General features: G+C 42.2%; 1 protein-coding gene across 3 annotated transcripts in view; it reads right to left on the bottom strand.

The window, feature by feature from the left end:
- KAT2B (lysine acetyltransferase 2B) overlaps positions 1 to 14220 on the bottom strand; it is a 41587-nt gene that overhangs the window by 2461 nt on the left and 24906 nt on the right. For 2 of the 3 annotated variants that reach the window (XM_081882024.1, XM_081882026.1), the window contains exons 7-14: positions 12589 to 12695; positions 12174 to 12299; positions 9453 to 9589; positions 8271 to 8482; positions 6543 to 6669; positions 4420 to 4530; positions 2508 to 2651; positions 750 to 864 (exon numbers count right to left, since the gene is read on the bottom strand). In XM_081882024.1, coding sequence (XP_081738150.1) covers positions 750 to 864; positions 2508 to 2651; positions 4420 to 4530; positions 6543 to 6669; positions 8271 to 8482; positions 9453 to 9589; positions 12174 to 12299; positions 12589 to 12695 — 1079 coding nt within the window. The remainder of the gene's footprint in view (positions 1 to 749; positions 865 to 2507; positions 2652 to 4419; positions 4531 to 6542; positions 6670 to 8270; positions 8483 to 9452; positions 9590 to 12173; positions 12300 to 12588; positions 12696 to 14220) is intronic. The other variant, XM_081882025.1, reaches the window with a different exon arrangement.

The raw sequence follows: 14220 nt of genomic DNA, 5'->3' as shown, positions 1-14220 counted from the left end.
TTAGGAGTATGTCCCATCGCACTAATTTATTCAGATGCAAATCCCAAAGGACAGCATCCATTGCTGCTTTTCTGCAAGCTGTAGCCCTTGTCTATTTAGAGGCCTTTCGTTAATTCTTCCCAACCTCCTGGAAAAGGTTTTTAGGGGGGGCATATGGGGACTGCAGCGTAGAGGAAGGGGCAGGAGCTGCTTGCTCTGTTGCAGAAGCAGGCTTCTTGTGTAACTGGATGCTTGCTAACAATCCCATGTGAATTTTCTTTACAGAATTGAGCCGCACTCTGTGGGACCTACTTCTGAGTAGGTTTAGGACTGCATTGAAAATCTGTGTAGAGGCAATGATCACTTTGTGCAGCGGTTGCTGACCCCTGTGTGTGTCGGTGGAACACACATAAGCCTACTCCCTTTTCTGGCCACTTCTGCGTTGCAAGAATGTGCAGTTGTGCATATACTGGACAAGCGTAAAAAGTTGTTGCCTGTACTAGATAGCAGAACACAAAAAATCTAATGGAGTAAGCACTGGCTGTACAGTACGGCATAAAAGCCTGTGGCTACAAAAATAAACCAACGTGTGCATAAAACACCACAGAGCCTCAGATTCAAATATAATCAACTATTTTTAATGCATTATTTCAAAAGTGGTATAGAATTGTTATAAATAACTAGAAGCAAGTCACTTCAGCAAAAGAAATTCTCAAGTTTAAACTGAAAAAGAATGAACCCAATGATAACTGATGTATGATGGTACATACTAATTCCGGGAATGCTTTCTATGGGAATCTGCCGTACACCATCTTTGAAACAAGAAAGGCCGGGATAAACTTTCCGAATCTGAGCTTGCTTCCTTTCGATCAACTTTTTAATAATCTGCAACAAAAGTAGCACAGAAATTATACTTTTGGGGTGAAGGAAGTAGGTGCTGCACCAACAGGCATAGATGAGTAAAGGGGCATTAGAGGTGCTTACGATTTCTATGGATCTAGGTGGCCTTCTCACACATTAGGAGCAGGCTTGAGTCACATCACTGTCTGCAGTGTGATGCTTATCCATGCTCTACTGAAAGCATGGCTGCTGCACAAAACCAGTCGCCTCCAGCTAAAGATGAACCACAACTAGGGACTTCACTTAGGTGTGTTTATACATCTCAACTTTCTTCCATCAAGGTGGCAAGCATGTGGTTCCCAGGTAGTCTCCCCATCACTCTGACCATGCTACGGGACAATGGCATTAGAGGACTTTTGTACACCAAATTAAAAACAGGTTACACTGTCGGATTAAAAATTAAGAATGTTCCGCTTTTCATTTTAAAAGCTGCTCTTTTATTGCTGCGAGGCAGCCTTTGGTGGTAGGGCTACCTGGTCCATGGAATAACTATTCTAGGCGTGGTTAACCTCTACCCCTGCCCCAAAGACCCCTGAGAATTTGGTGGCTGCAGGGGCACAAAAAAAAAAAACCCTTCACCCACCCTCACCAACAGCACGGGGGCTCTGTCGTTGAAAGATGGAGCACTTGGCATAGGCTTCTGTTGCTGGGATGGGTGGAGAGTAATGTGGGGAATACATGGAAAGTTGTCCTAAGCTTGCCAATTGGGGGTCATGGGTTCAAATCCCACTCCTGCCATTGTTTGTGTATATGTGCTAAAGTAGAGTGGACGTTTTTTCATCACACAAACTTTTTTGGCCGCTGCTATGTGGCTCTCACGAGAGGTCCCCAGAAGGCAACGCTGTCCTCTGGTTGAAAAAAGGTTAGCCACTCCTGTTCTACATTATATGCTGTGAACAGGCAGGGCAATCCTATGCATGCTTACTCAGAAGGAAATCCCACTGTGCTCAACCGAGCTTACTCCCAGGAAAGTGTGCGTAGGATTGCAGCCTTAAATAGAAAACTATAAACGGGGGGGGGGGGGTCAAAAATTCTAGTAAAACCTTTTTATTTGTCCAGGCTTTTTGAATTACTGTTATTTTTTTTACCTGGCTAAATTATTTTATTCTTCTCAAATTTCATCAGTCTCATTCTGAGAGCACTGCAGGGGCTGACAGTGACCCAACGGGATCAAATTTGAGCTACTGGGGCCAATTCAGGGTGGAATATAATTCAACAAATAGATAAATGTTGCTGTATTTTTGTATAGTTGAGCTGTGTTTTAATGTTGTATAGCAGATGGGGAAAAAAATCTCTTTTGAACAAAGGTGCAATTTATATATTCTGATAAAGTAAGGCTGGCTTGTAACACAACGAGAAGAAAACCCACATTTGTGTACCAAACTGCCAAATTAACACTTCACTACTTTCCATTTCTAACAAATATCGTTCCATACATCAATATTTTTTGCCTGTAAGAAAAGGAAAGGAATGCTTTCCCATTTCCAAAGCTATTCAGAACAAGCCCCTCTGTCAAAGTTGTGCAATAAACCTTATCTCTAAGAAATACTTGTGGGGCAGGTACTAGTAATTTGTGTTTTAAAAAATAGCAAAAGAAAATAAACATTTGGTTTCCTTTTTTTTTTTACCTCTTTCTGCTTCTTAATGATGACTGAGAATTCAGTGTAAGGGATCCTTGGGTTTAGTTCACATCCCATTAAAGTTGCTCCTTCATAATCCTTGATATAGCCAACGTATTTTGCTTTTGGTACTTTTATTTCTTTTGAAAACCCCTAAGGGAAAGAAGAGTCATTGTCAATGCACTTTGTTCACCTGCTTTCCAGCAGCCTTCTGGGGCCCCTGTGAGGTTCGTCCATCGTCGTCCCCAACCCCGTGGAAGCACAGAGTGACCTTTTGCCTCGTGGGCTTTCAAACCACAACTCTGCAGCCCAGATGAACCCAGATGAATACACAGTTCACCAACTTACACACTACTGAAATACACATATGCCTGCAGTCACACTATATACCACAGGGCCCCTTTTAGATTGAGTTCACCATTTACCTCTGATTTCCAAAGTCGCCCTGCGAGCTACATAGGGCCTCAGGAAGACCTCAAAAAGGAAACAATGAAACAAATGGCATATAGATATTCCAAAAACCTGTGCAATAAAATTAAAGGGGAAAGATCCCTGGTGGAACTTCAATAGATGTGGATATGGTGCCTACGACTGACAGTAGTTCTACAAGGAAGGAGAGGTGAGTTAAGTTTGAGTGCCCAAAGGCAGAGACAAAAATCCCGCACTGGTTCAGCTGTCCTCTCTCCTCGATCTTTTGAAATGGAATGCATTAACTGCTACTCTCATGTGCATATTCTTGAAATATGCTTTGAAGAATTAGAGTATATATCCAGTCCCTGTTTGGAGGAAGGAGAGCAGTCACTCAACACATTTTTTTTCAATGTAACAGCAGAGCATGATTTCAACAGGGAAGTTTGGCATTAGGTCATCATTCTATTGCATAAGAGCAAGCATGATACCCATTTAAAAATGTAAATGCCCTGCAAATTGTGGATGGGATGGGGTGTTGCTTTGAAGGAATGGGTGGGGCTTGTTAACAACTTTGGCCTAAAGCTGTAACCCTATACATTAATTATCTGAGATTGAATTCAGTGGACTATACTTCTAGGGAGATATACTGTACACAGGATTGTGCAGTAAATTAAAAGTGCGTTTGGGAAATTCATTCAAAATACAGAATGCTCTGTTAATAATGTTCTCTGCCATTCCTTGGAAAACCTACTTATTAACAATATTTCTAATCGGACCTAACAAAAATGTTTGCAGGACACTTTACAAAATATTAGGAACACAGGAATAAAATAATTCTGTGGAACAGGAAAAAATGCAAAATGTGAAACTATGTGAAAGCAATAGTACAATCTCCAGTTAATTCTGGAGCTAATTCCTGTTAATTCTCCAGTTAATAGCTGGTGGGACACAAATTTCTTCCTCCCAGTTGTCTTTTGAGAAGCAGGTGAAAACATACAGATCTTTGATTGAAGTGTATCCCATAATTCTGGGGCCACCACCAAAAAAAAACCAAAAACTGGCAGATTACAACCTTACCTCCTTAGAGAATGAAATCCAATTTATGGCTCTGGCTATAGGAGAACTTAAAAGCCACTTCACCTGCATAATAGTGGCTTCTTTAGGATGATTTCCCACCACCACCCAGTGATGTCTATTATTGGTTACTAAGTGACTGTTCCCTACCAGCCCCAGATACACTGTTGGGGGTGTATGGGACTGGTGCTAAAACTTTATCCAATGCAGAAGAGTCACATGATAGCTGCACTTGACAATAAAGCTCATCAATGGCTTTAGGAAGCAGGCAAAGCATGGGTTTACATGCACCGCTCTTCAGATTCAAGGAATAACACCGTTTTCTGCTCAGACATTTGGTCACCGTCCACCTGAAAGACTTCTCCATCTTTGCAAACCGTTCTTAAAATTTCAGTCCCTCGCACAAGATTAAAAGCACTGTCTCAGGGCTACTCACTTGCTTCTTGAAGTAGCCAATGGCATATTCATCTGCGTATGTGAGGAAGTTGAGAATATTGTGCTTAATGTGGTACTCCTTCAGGTGATTCATTAAGTGAGTTCCATATCCCTGCACAGAAATTAGGAGGACAATTTATTTTCTGCGAAATACAACAAGCTAAAAACCTTGGAGCTCATATGTAAGAATCTGAGGACAAAATAACTTTAATCAAAGAAACATATTGGGACAGCAGGAATGCTGTGTGGCTGCCGAATAACATGCTTCCGACTTCCAGGGTGAAGGGCTGCTGATTTTCCCTTTTCAACTTCACATGCACACTGAATTTTGCTTCAGAGCCCAGCCTCTCGAGAAACTTTAGGGTAGAAGCTCTCAGGCCCTGCAATGGGAAGGGAAGTTTAAATGTTCTGCTGTGTGTGCCAAGTCTGCACAAAGGCCTTTGGGCCCTAGACTGAATATTTAGACCTGGAATCAACTACCCTGTTCTGCTGGCAGAAGCCAGTGGAAGGACTCCCGCTAGTTCAAAAGGGCTTTCCCTGCTCTCAGAACTGACGGAAGGATCTCTTCAGCACTACCCTGAAATCCACCCTAAAAGTTTTTCCTGGGTGTTCAAAGTGCATCACATATATTATTTCAGTAATCATTTCAAAAGAAGGTATCCCCATATTTCTGGTGGAGACTGAGACTGACAGAATAGCGATTTCATGGCTAAAGTCGAGATTTCAACCAGAGATTTTCCAGTTTTGTGGTCTATTACTATCATAAAGTCTCTCTCCGCTATGAATACACTTTTCTGCAGAATATGTCCTATTTAAAGGGGTTTTTTAATTTTGGGTATGTATCAGCTAAAATGAATCGCAAAATAACAAAAACAACAACATTCTAATGGTGCATATTATTTTCCTGCCTAATGCTCCCATCCGCCACGTAAGTAATATGCAATGACTGAGGAGGAAACAGAATAATTTCTGTGGGTTAAGAAAGGGTTAACTGGGTTGGGTAATGATCACGAGCTATGACGAAGGCAGGAGAGCAGAACTGTGGAACGATGTATTTAACCAGTGACTGACATAGAAACTTAACTTACCGTATTTTTTGCTCTATAAGACTTACTTTTTCCCTCCTAAAAAGTAAGGGGAAATGTGTGTGCGTCTTATGGAGCGACTGCAGGCTGTGCAGCTATCCCAGAAGCCAGTACAGCAAGAGGGATTGCTGCTTTCACTGCGCAGCGATCCCTCTTGCTGTTCTGGATTCTGAGATTCAGTATTTTTTTTTTCTTCTTGTTTTCCTACTCCAAAAACTAGGTGTGTCTTGTGATCTGGTGCGTCTTATAGAGCGAAAAATACGGTGCTTACTTACCACCACCCATGTACATTAGTTGTGGCGAGCTCCACGTGTTGCTGAAGTAAAATTCCCATCATCCCTGGCCATGGGCCATGTTTGCTGGGGATGATGGAAGATGAAGTCCAGCAACATCTGGAGGGCCAAAGGTTCCCCACATCTGGTGGGGAAGGACAAAGAACAGACGTCGGCGGTTCCTGCCCTAAAAGGCTCACAATCTAAGATATATGCAAGCAAGCATCAGAGGAAGGTGGGGAACAAAGGCGAGGGCAGAATAATATGCAACTAGTTCAGTTACACTGATATTGACTTCGTTACATGACTGAAAGGCATTCTAGAAAAGGTGAATTCTGAGTTCCTCCTATGTGGTTCATTTCATGTGATAAGAGGCACAGCTGAATGCCTCTTAGAGATGCATGGATTCGTGGTTCTGGCTCTCTGCTGATAGCCAGACTACACTTAGGAGAATAGCGTAACGGTAGAGACGAAAACGCAACACGTTTTCTTCTTCTTTTTACAAGCTGAATTTCTGGGTGTTTTTTTAATTTGGCCACCTTTCTACAGCTGGCATTTATTTCTGCATCCAGGCCCTTTTTGGCATGAGCCTGCTGTGGGAGCGCCCTCGCCGCCTATGGGGCAGATGTGCAGTTGTTTCTGTTGGCTCAAAGTCAGGGGAAAGGCTGTGTGCTAATCAAATGGGATGTGCCCCTACACAATGCAATTACGCCTGCATATTGTACAGTGAATTTTGTGCCTTTCCCTGCCACTGACTTTGTCCTTACCTTGACTTGTTCGTTAGAAGTCACAGCGCAGAAAACTATTTCTGTAAATCCTTGAGACGGGAACATTCGGAAGCAGATGCCGCCAATCACACGGCCGTCTTTGATCAATGCAAGGGTCTTGTGTTTCCTGGAGTTATATACATTTTATGTCAGGCTTGTTTCACAGCGAGTGATGTATAAGCATTAGCATATCTCACATCCACAGCTAGAGCAGCAATAAATAATAAAAGCATTTGATGCAAAGACCTGACGCCAACTTCATGCTCTGCACAGTCGGTAAATACAAGATCTTAGCAATATATTAAAGAGAAACAAAGCTGCTGGTTCACTTTATTTAAAAAGTAAAGATGCCCAGGAAATTGGGCCATTTCTTAAACTGAAGTGGTTATTACCGCGTTTTCCAACCCCCTTCCAAACGAATATCTGAACGCCCTATCATACAGATCTGTATATGTTTTCTACATTATACTGAATAATTACTTGTTTCTTCAAACTGAGGAACAGTTTTGAATTCCCAACACAAAATTATCATCTTAACAACCACAGGTGCACATACAAACAACAATATATTAACAGTGGGGCAGGTTTTTGAAACCCAAGTTTGGTGAAGATATTAGACTCCAAAAATAATAAAGAAATACAGATGCCGTCAAGCAGGTGGAAAGAGGCTTTCAAAGAACAGCTAAGGAGACATTTTTATTGGCTGATATTAGAGAACCATAATCTAGAATGGAGTAATATCTAAACTAGACAAATATTAATTTATATGAATCAATGGCCTGGTTCTTACATAATGCTAGCCATGGTTTGTCTAGCTCAGGTGTGCTATGTTTGAATGCCTGAATCCAGTCCAAAATGGATTCTTTATCTTGCAACAAACCATAAGGTGAAGTCAAGGTTTGCTATTTGCTTAAGAACCATGGATTATTTGGGCTATAGTTTGGCATTGTGCCTGAATCTAACAACCTTGTTTAACCAGAGTTTGTTTGGCCACCCACAAACAGTCACCAGGCTACAGGGTGCACAATGCAGGAACAGCTAGAAAATAAACCATCTGTGGGACTACGAATGGGTTCATTGAGCAAACCATGGTTTAGTGTTACATAGTCAGTAAAATAAAAAAATTCCTCCCAGTAGCACCTTAAAGACCAACTGAGTTAGTTCTAGGTATGAGCTTTCGTGTGCATGCACACTTCTTCAGATACACATCTGAAGAAGTGTGCATGCACACGAAAGCTCATACCTAGAACTAACTCAGTTGGTCTTTAAGGTGCTACTGGAAGGAATTTTTTAATTTTGTTTTGACCATGGCAGACCAACACGGCTACCTATCTATAGTCAGTAAGTGTAAATACTGGTGCTTAAGCCTTACTTTTCAGTCTAGCCAAGCTTTGTGGGATTGGTCTATTTTATTACTGACTTTTTCCAATTTTTTATGTTGGCAGAAGCCACCTGATATATCAAGCTTTCTTTGCTCATTTCCTACATATTTCATTATATCATAAATAAAAACGGAGACCTGTATTTTTTCATGTTGTGAACTGCCTTTCATATCTGGCAGACCTACCTTTATTGTTCATCTTTACCTTTCTTTTTCTGCTCTGAAGATTGCATCCACGTACCACATAAAATCTGAAAGCATGCTTTTTCTAGAAGCCAAATCTATCCAATATAAAGTATTGCCTTTCTCAATCTACCTTTCTCATGGAGAGGGGAGGAAAAACTTACGGATCAAAGACTAGACGAGTAATATACTCTTTCGGCATTCTGGGTAGCTGATGTGAGAATACATTCTGTAAGCCAACCAGCCACATCATGATTTTCTTATTTGGCTTCTGATTTAGGGAATTTCCAACTACGTGAAATTCAATCACTCCCCTGCGCTCTTCCATCCTCGCTGCTTCATCCCGGGCTGAGTGTGCAGATAGAAAATTAGTCTGCTTTATGAAAGGAAGAAGAAAAAAGAAAAAAGGTTCAGTATACATTTGAGAATTTTGGCTACTTTGTTTTCACAGTCGGGAACACAGCACACCTGGAAATGTGTTCCATCTGTTTTGACAGAACACATTTCTCAGTGTGTTAGAAATTCCACTGAAAAACAACAGAATTTGATTACAATAGGACTAATTTCACTGGATCTTTCTCCATGTGATTAGAGACATGGTGTGATCCCGTGACTTATCTTGATAAGGTGAACTAATCAGCTCCCTTTCTACATACAGTGGTACCTTGGTTGCCAAACTTAATCCATTCTGGGAGTCTGTTCGACTCCCGAAACCGTTCAAAAACCAAGGCGTGGCTTCTGATTGGCTGCAGGAGCTTCCTGCACTCAACCGGAAGCTACGTCAGACGTTCGGCTTCTGAAAAACATTCGCAAACCGGAACACTCACTTCCGGGTTTGCGGCGTTTGGGAGACGATTTGTTCGACAACTAAGCCTTTTGGGAACCAAGGTACCACTGTATTAGCAATGTTGTTGTTTTGTTTTAAATGAGCTCTGATGAAATTCAGAATTCACACTTAAAGATTTTACCGTTCCACACCACCTATTCTATAAGAGAAGCCTTTTTTACTTAAAGCATTTCATAGTTGCTATTTGCAGGAAAGGTATCAGTTTGTGATAACAGGAAGAACATCATGGCAGGAAGGGAGCTGCTGTTAATCCATGTGAAAAACACTCAGCTGTATGGACCAATGGTTTAATTCGGTTTAAGGCAGCTTCCTATTCCGTAGGCAGTATTACGTGTCACACTGAATTATTATATTCTGTTGGGAAAGGGAACAAATGCATTGCTTGAAATAAAAGGAAGCTAGGCGTGACAAAACCTACAGACAACTTCTAGTTCAGAGGTTGCCAACCTTACGGGGCTGATGGGCACATTTGCAAACTGGAGAAAACTACATGTCTCACCTCTGGACCGAGCATTGCAGCTGGATCTGTAATGGTTGACATCACTTCGTTGATGAGTTCAATAGGAATGTCTCCTACAACTCTTGGCTTCTTAGCATCCTCCACAGAATAAGGCTCATTGCTTTTTCTCTTCTCCCCTGGATAATATAGCAACAGCAATTGAAATAATAATCTAAACTACTAAAGAAGCTATAACTCTGTCAAAAGGCAGACATTCAAAGAATGGGGAAATGCAAAATTATGTTACTCGTAAGAAATGTAAGAAATCAATATTTTAGTGTGGCAGCATCCACACTTTGGAACTCTCTGCCTGGTGACATCAATCAGGTGCCTTCGCTGGACCCTTCTGGGTTCTGCCTTCTCCATGGAAATAAAAAGCCTCTTAGCAGTTTATGATACCAGGATGAACACCCCAGCAGATTAGAGGGCCAGCCTAGCCCAGTCTGAAGGAGAAAGTTTGCTTCTCCAACCCAAAAAGAACATTCAGCTCTAACGGCCAGTTTCCCTGGCCCCATCTGATACCAGGGGAACTCACAGCTTCTGGATTGTGTGGGTTTGATTATATCCATGTGCATTATTGAAATCCATTCTAAGGTGCCTTAAGTAGAAGATGAGTCACACTTCTTATAAATAAATATGGACAAATGATAGTTTTGGGTTGTTGTTTTTTAAAGTGTATATAAACACCTACATGTTGTGCAACACAAATTTAAAAATAAAAATTATCACTACTTTACACAAAACGGGGTGTTATAGCCAATGCCAGTCCTGCTCTGCATAGGCCCACTGGAAGTAGCAAACACCACAAACTCATATCCATTAATTTCAATGGATCTACTCTAAGTAGGACTAGCCCTGGATAAAACCCCAAGTTCCTGTCCCGTGGAGTATACAGGCATTTCCTATTTGTGTCAATGTGACAAAAGTTGCTTGTCTCCAAGCCTGCCTTTCCCCTCTGTGATGTAAGAGAAATTGCACACAAAACTATGTGTAGTTATTTGATTCTTTTCTCATTGTCCCAACTCCCAATACAGGGGAGCTGCTGAGATGGAAGATGAGGATGGATGAACAGCTCCTGAACCCTATTCTCCCTGTACTTCTTTCCCATTGAAAATGCTTCTTCCTGCCTCCCTCCCTCTCTGCAGCTGCATTTATCCCTGCTGAAGGAGAAGACACAGATATATGGCTGCATTAAGAGTAGATGTCTCTTCTGGTTCATGAATCAACAAAAATGGCAGTTAAGCTTCCATCGTATAACGTTTTGCACATATGGCATTAAAAGCTGCAAGGAGACAGATTGGCACTTTAGGGCCAGGATCAGCTAAAAATAGCTGCATTTTGACTTGCTTCATTAACTGCTGGGCAGGGGGGCGTGTTGCAGAATCAAATAACTTGGAAGGGGAGAAACGCTTTGTCAATTCAGAATGAAAGTTTTTAGATGAGCTTTGATTTTCCAAATTGCTCCTGAACAAAACATGGGCTTCAGAAGGTGCTCACTGGAGGCACACGAAACATGTATGTGCTTGAAGTCAGGTCACTTGAAGAAGAAGCAACAAGCATCCACCACACCTCTCTGGACAATTTCAGTTGAATTCTTGCAGCCCAGTCCTTGTTTCAAGACATTCAACAGGCCATACCTCACAGCAAGCCTTCTTAGAGATTGTGGAGTTCAGATTTGCCTGGGCTGCCAAGGGCATCCTTTGTCTCTTATCTCCAACAGGTATTTCAAATATACGGGGGCTAATATCTGCTGAGGGAAAGTCACTCTGCACGTACTCAGGGCTTATCTACCTTTACCTTTCACCCTGCAATTTCCAGGCAGAGATCTGTGTCTGAGCATCCTCTCCCCTGAGCTTTCCCCACCAAAACCCACTCTTTAAAACTGAATCAGAGCAAACATTAATTTGAGTTTTCTGCGGATTGGTGTCTACACTGGTTGGACACACACAGACCTGGAAAGCCCAGACTACGGCTGGAAAGAGCAGAAGAAAGATAAGTGTGGATAAGCCATAATTTAGTTGCTTCATAGGTCTGAGGGTTGAGCCCTGCCAAAGAGGTAAAAGTAAAGGTAAAGGACCCCTGGACAGTTCAGTCCAGTCAAAGGCGACTATGGGGTTGCGGCACTCATCTCGCTTTCAGGTCGAAGGAGCCAGCATTTGTCCACAGACAGCTTTTCGGGTCATGTGGCCAGCATGACTAAACCGCTTCTGGCGCAACGGAACACCGTGACAGAAACCAGAGCGCACGGAAACACCATTTACCTTCCTGCCATAGTGGAACCTATTTATCTACTTGCACTGGCGTGCTTTTGAACTGCTAAGTTGGCAGCAGCTGGGATAGATCAACAGGAGCTCACCCAGTCGCACAGATTAGAACTGCAGACCTTCTGATCAGCAAGCCCAAGAGGCTCAGTGGTTTGGACCACAATGCCACCCGCGTCCCCTACCTGCCAAAGAGACTGTTTCAGAGTTGGGTCCTGGTCAACCCGAGTGATGGTTAAGCCTTCTAAATAGCATGAAGCAAAACTAACAGCAGACACCGACACTGTAGTACAATGGCTAGAATCTTTTTTGTTGCATAACCTATCAACGTGGGGCATCACCGACAGCTTTATCTTGCTCAACTCCCATTCTATTCAATGGGGCTTGCTCAGCAGAAATTCCATGCAGATTCCCTAGCTTGAGCACAAAAAAGCTAGAATTCCACTGCTCTTCACGTTACCTAGATTCGGGTCCAGACTAGAAGCAGCCTTGCAAGCAGGACTCATACTTCCACCACTGGGTTGCTCTAGAGAGGAGGGGCTTGCACTGTAAGGAACAGACCTTACCACAGGGGGGCGGCTGATAACTGCAAGGAGACAGAAAGAAAACAACACTGAATGTAGGAATGATCAGCACTAAGTAGAGCCCCCCTGAAGCTATTTACATGTTCAGGGAATCCTCCAGTTGGTGTTAATGAGAGCTTTCCTTGAAATGCAAATAGGAGCTTCAGAGAGGGGATTGTAGTCAGGAAGAGAAAGGGTGAATTTTCCCATTCCCCACCCCACAGGCAGCTCAGGCTGTCCCAACAGCTGCTGTTTGCATAGCACCCATGCCTAATTTGACTTTCATTCTGTCCTGCACCACATTACATTTACCTGCCTGGATGCCTAGTTGGGCACTTCGAGAAGATGATGCTATGAAATCTGGATCCCAGATAGGAGAACTTTGACTGTACACCTCTTCCTCCAGCATGGACAGGAACCTTAACACAGGAATTGAGGCAGCATTAATAGATGGGAGTCTTACCTACCAAGAAAAACATACCTTGCTTCATAATAATAATAATTTCAGAAAGCTATCAAAACAGGAACAAGCTGAACAAGCAAAAAACACTTTTGGAAAAATGGTCCGTTGCATTTCTGATGAAACCTAGTAACAGCTGAGAGAAAAAACACAGTACTGATGTGAAATCATTTGCTTATATATCTAATGCATTTGTTAGATGCTTGTAAAAATTCTTGAGCTACTCTAGCTGGCATTACTACTCATCACAACTGCTGACAATTGTTGTCACTGCCATGGTTTTTTTTTAATTCCCCCCTTCTCTACATTGTATAAAGTCATCTACAGTAATGATCCAATCCTTGTCTACTCAGGAGTAAGTACATTTCAGTTCAATATGTCTGACTCCCAGGTAAGTAGGTACAGGGCTGCAGCCTTAGAAGCTCACAAGTTTGTTTTGGAGTATTTTCTATACCAGGGATGAGGAACCTGAAGCCCTCTAGATGTCATTGGGCTCTAACTGCCATCAACTTCAGCCAGTTCTCAAGGATAGGAGTTGTAGTCCATTAGCATGAGGTGGGGGGGCTTGGGTTTATCATTCCTGCTTCAGAACCGTTAGAAGTGAGCTTTTACTTCTGTCCTGTCCCATCCCATTGCCTGGGGCTCATTCATGGAGGTGCTGCCTTTAAGGTCACAACAGAAAATCTAGGAACATTTATGCTAGAAGATACTGGAAAGCCTTCACTGTTTAGGCCTGTAAAATAGCTTTAAAAAAATCTGAACAAACACTTAAAAGAAGTTTATGCTGCCATTATGCAGATCCTGCTAGGCAACAGATCACATTTTAGGAATAATACCAGAGAGCTTCCTTTGAAACATAGAAATATCTGACCGGGCTATGCATTAAGATGATAATCATGCAATATTAGAAAACCCTCATACTATTAAGGATATGCCTGCTTAATCCTTTCCTTGAGGTCTGTTGAGAATTCTGCTTTGAAAAATAAGAACTCGCTCAGAATTCTAAACCGAAGTTTGACCAGCTGAGTCACTCATTTTGTGTGAAAATATTGCTCACAGCAAGAATGATTATTTTTTTAAAAATGATTTAACATTCATGTGAGGCTGCAAGCCCCAGCAAACTCAGTGGGGCTTCTTTTTAAATAGATATTGCATGGGAATGCACTAAACCATGGTTTATGACAGCAGGAGAATGTTATTTACCTCATGTCCTACCTGTGGCCTTCCAAATGGCTTCTCTTTGGCCACTGGCGATGCTGGACTAGAGAGGTCTTTGATATGATCCAGCACAGCTCTTCTTATTACATCTGGACTATAGACCTCTGATTTAAAGTCGGTTAAAACACACCAGGGCAATAAACCCGGGTCGCATGGTTCAGACGTAAGACTGAACTCTGGATTAATATAAACCAAGCTCTCCACACCAAACTCAGCACTTGAAAGCAGAGCAAAATGTGCTCATTTACAGCTTCATGTGCCATGGT

The sequence above is a fragment of the Podarcis erhardii genome (assembly GCF_964252035.2).
Source record: "Podarcis erhardii genome assembly, chromosome: 12".
In the NCBI taxonomy this organism is placed as follows: domain Eukaryota; kingdom Metazoa; phylum Chordata; class Lepidosauria; order Squamata; family Lacertidae; genus Podarcis; species Podarcis erhardii.
The sequence above is the reverse complement of the archived record's forward strand: the minus strand, read 5'-3'. Positions and strand labels throughout refer to the sequence as shown.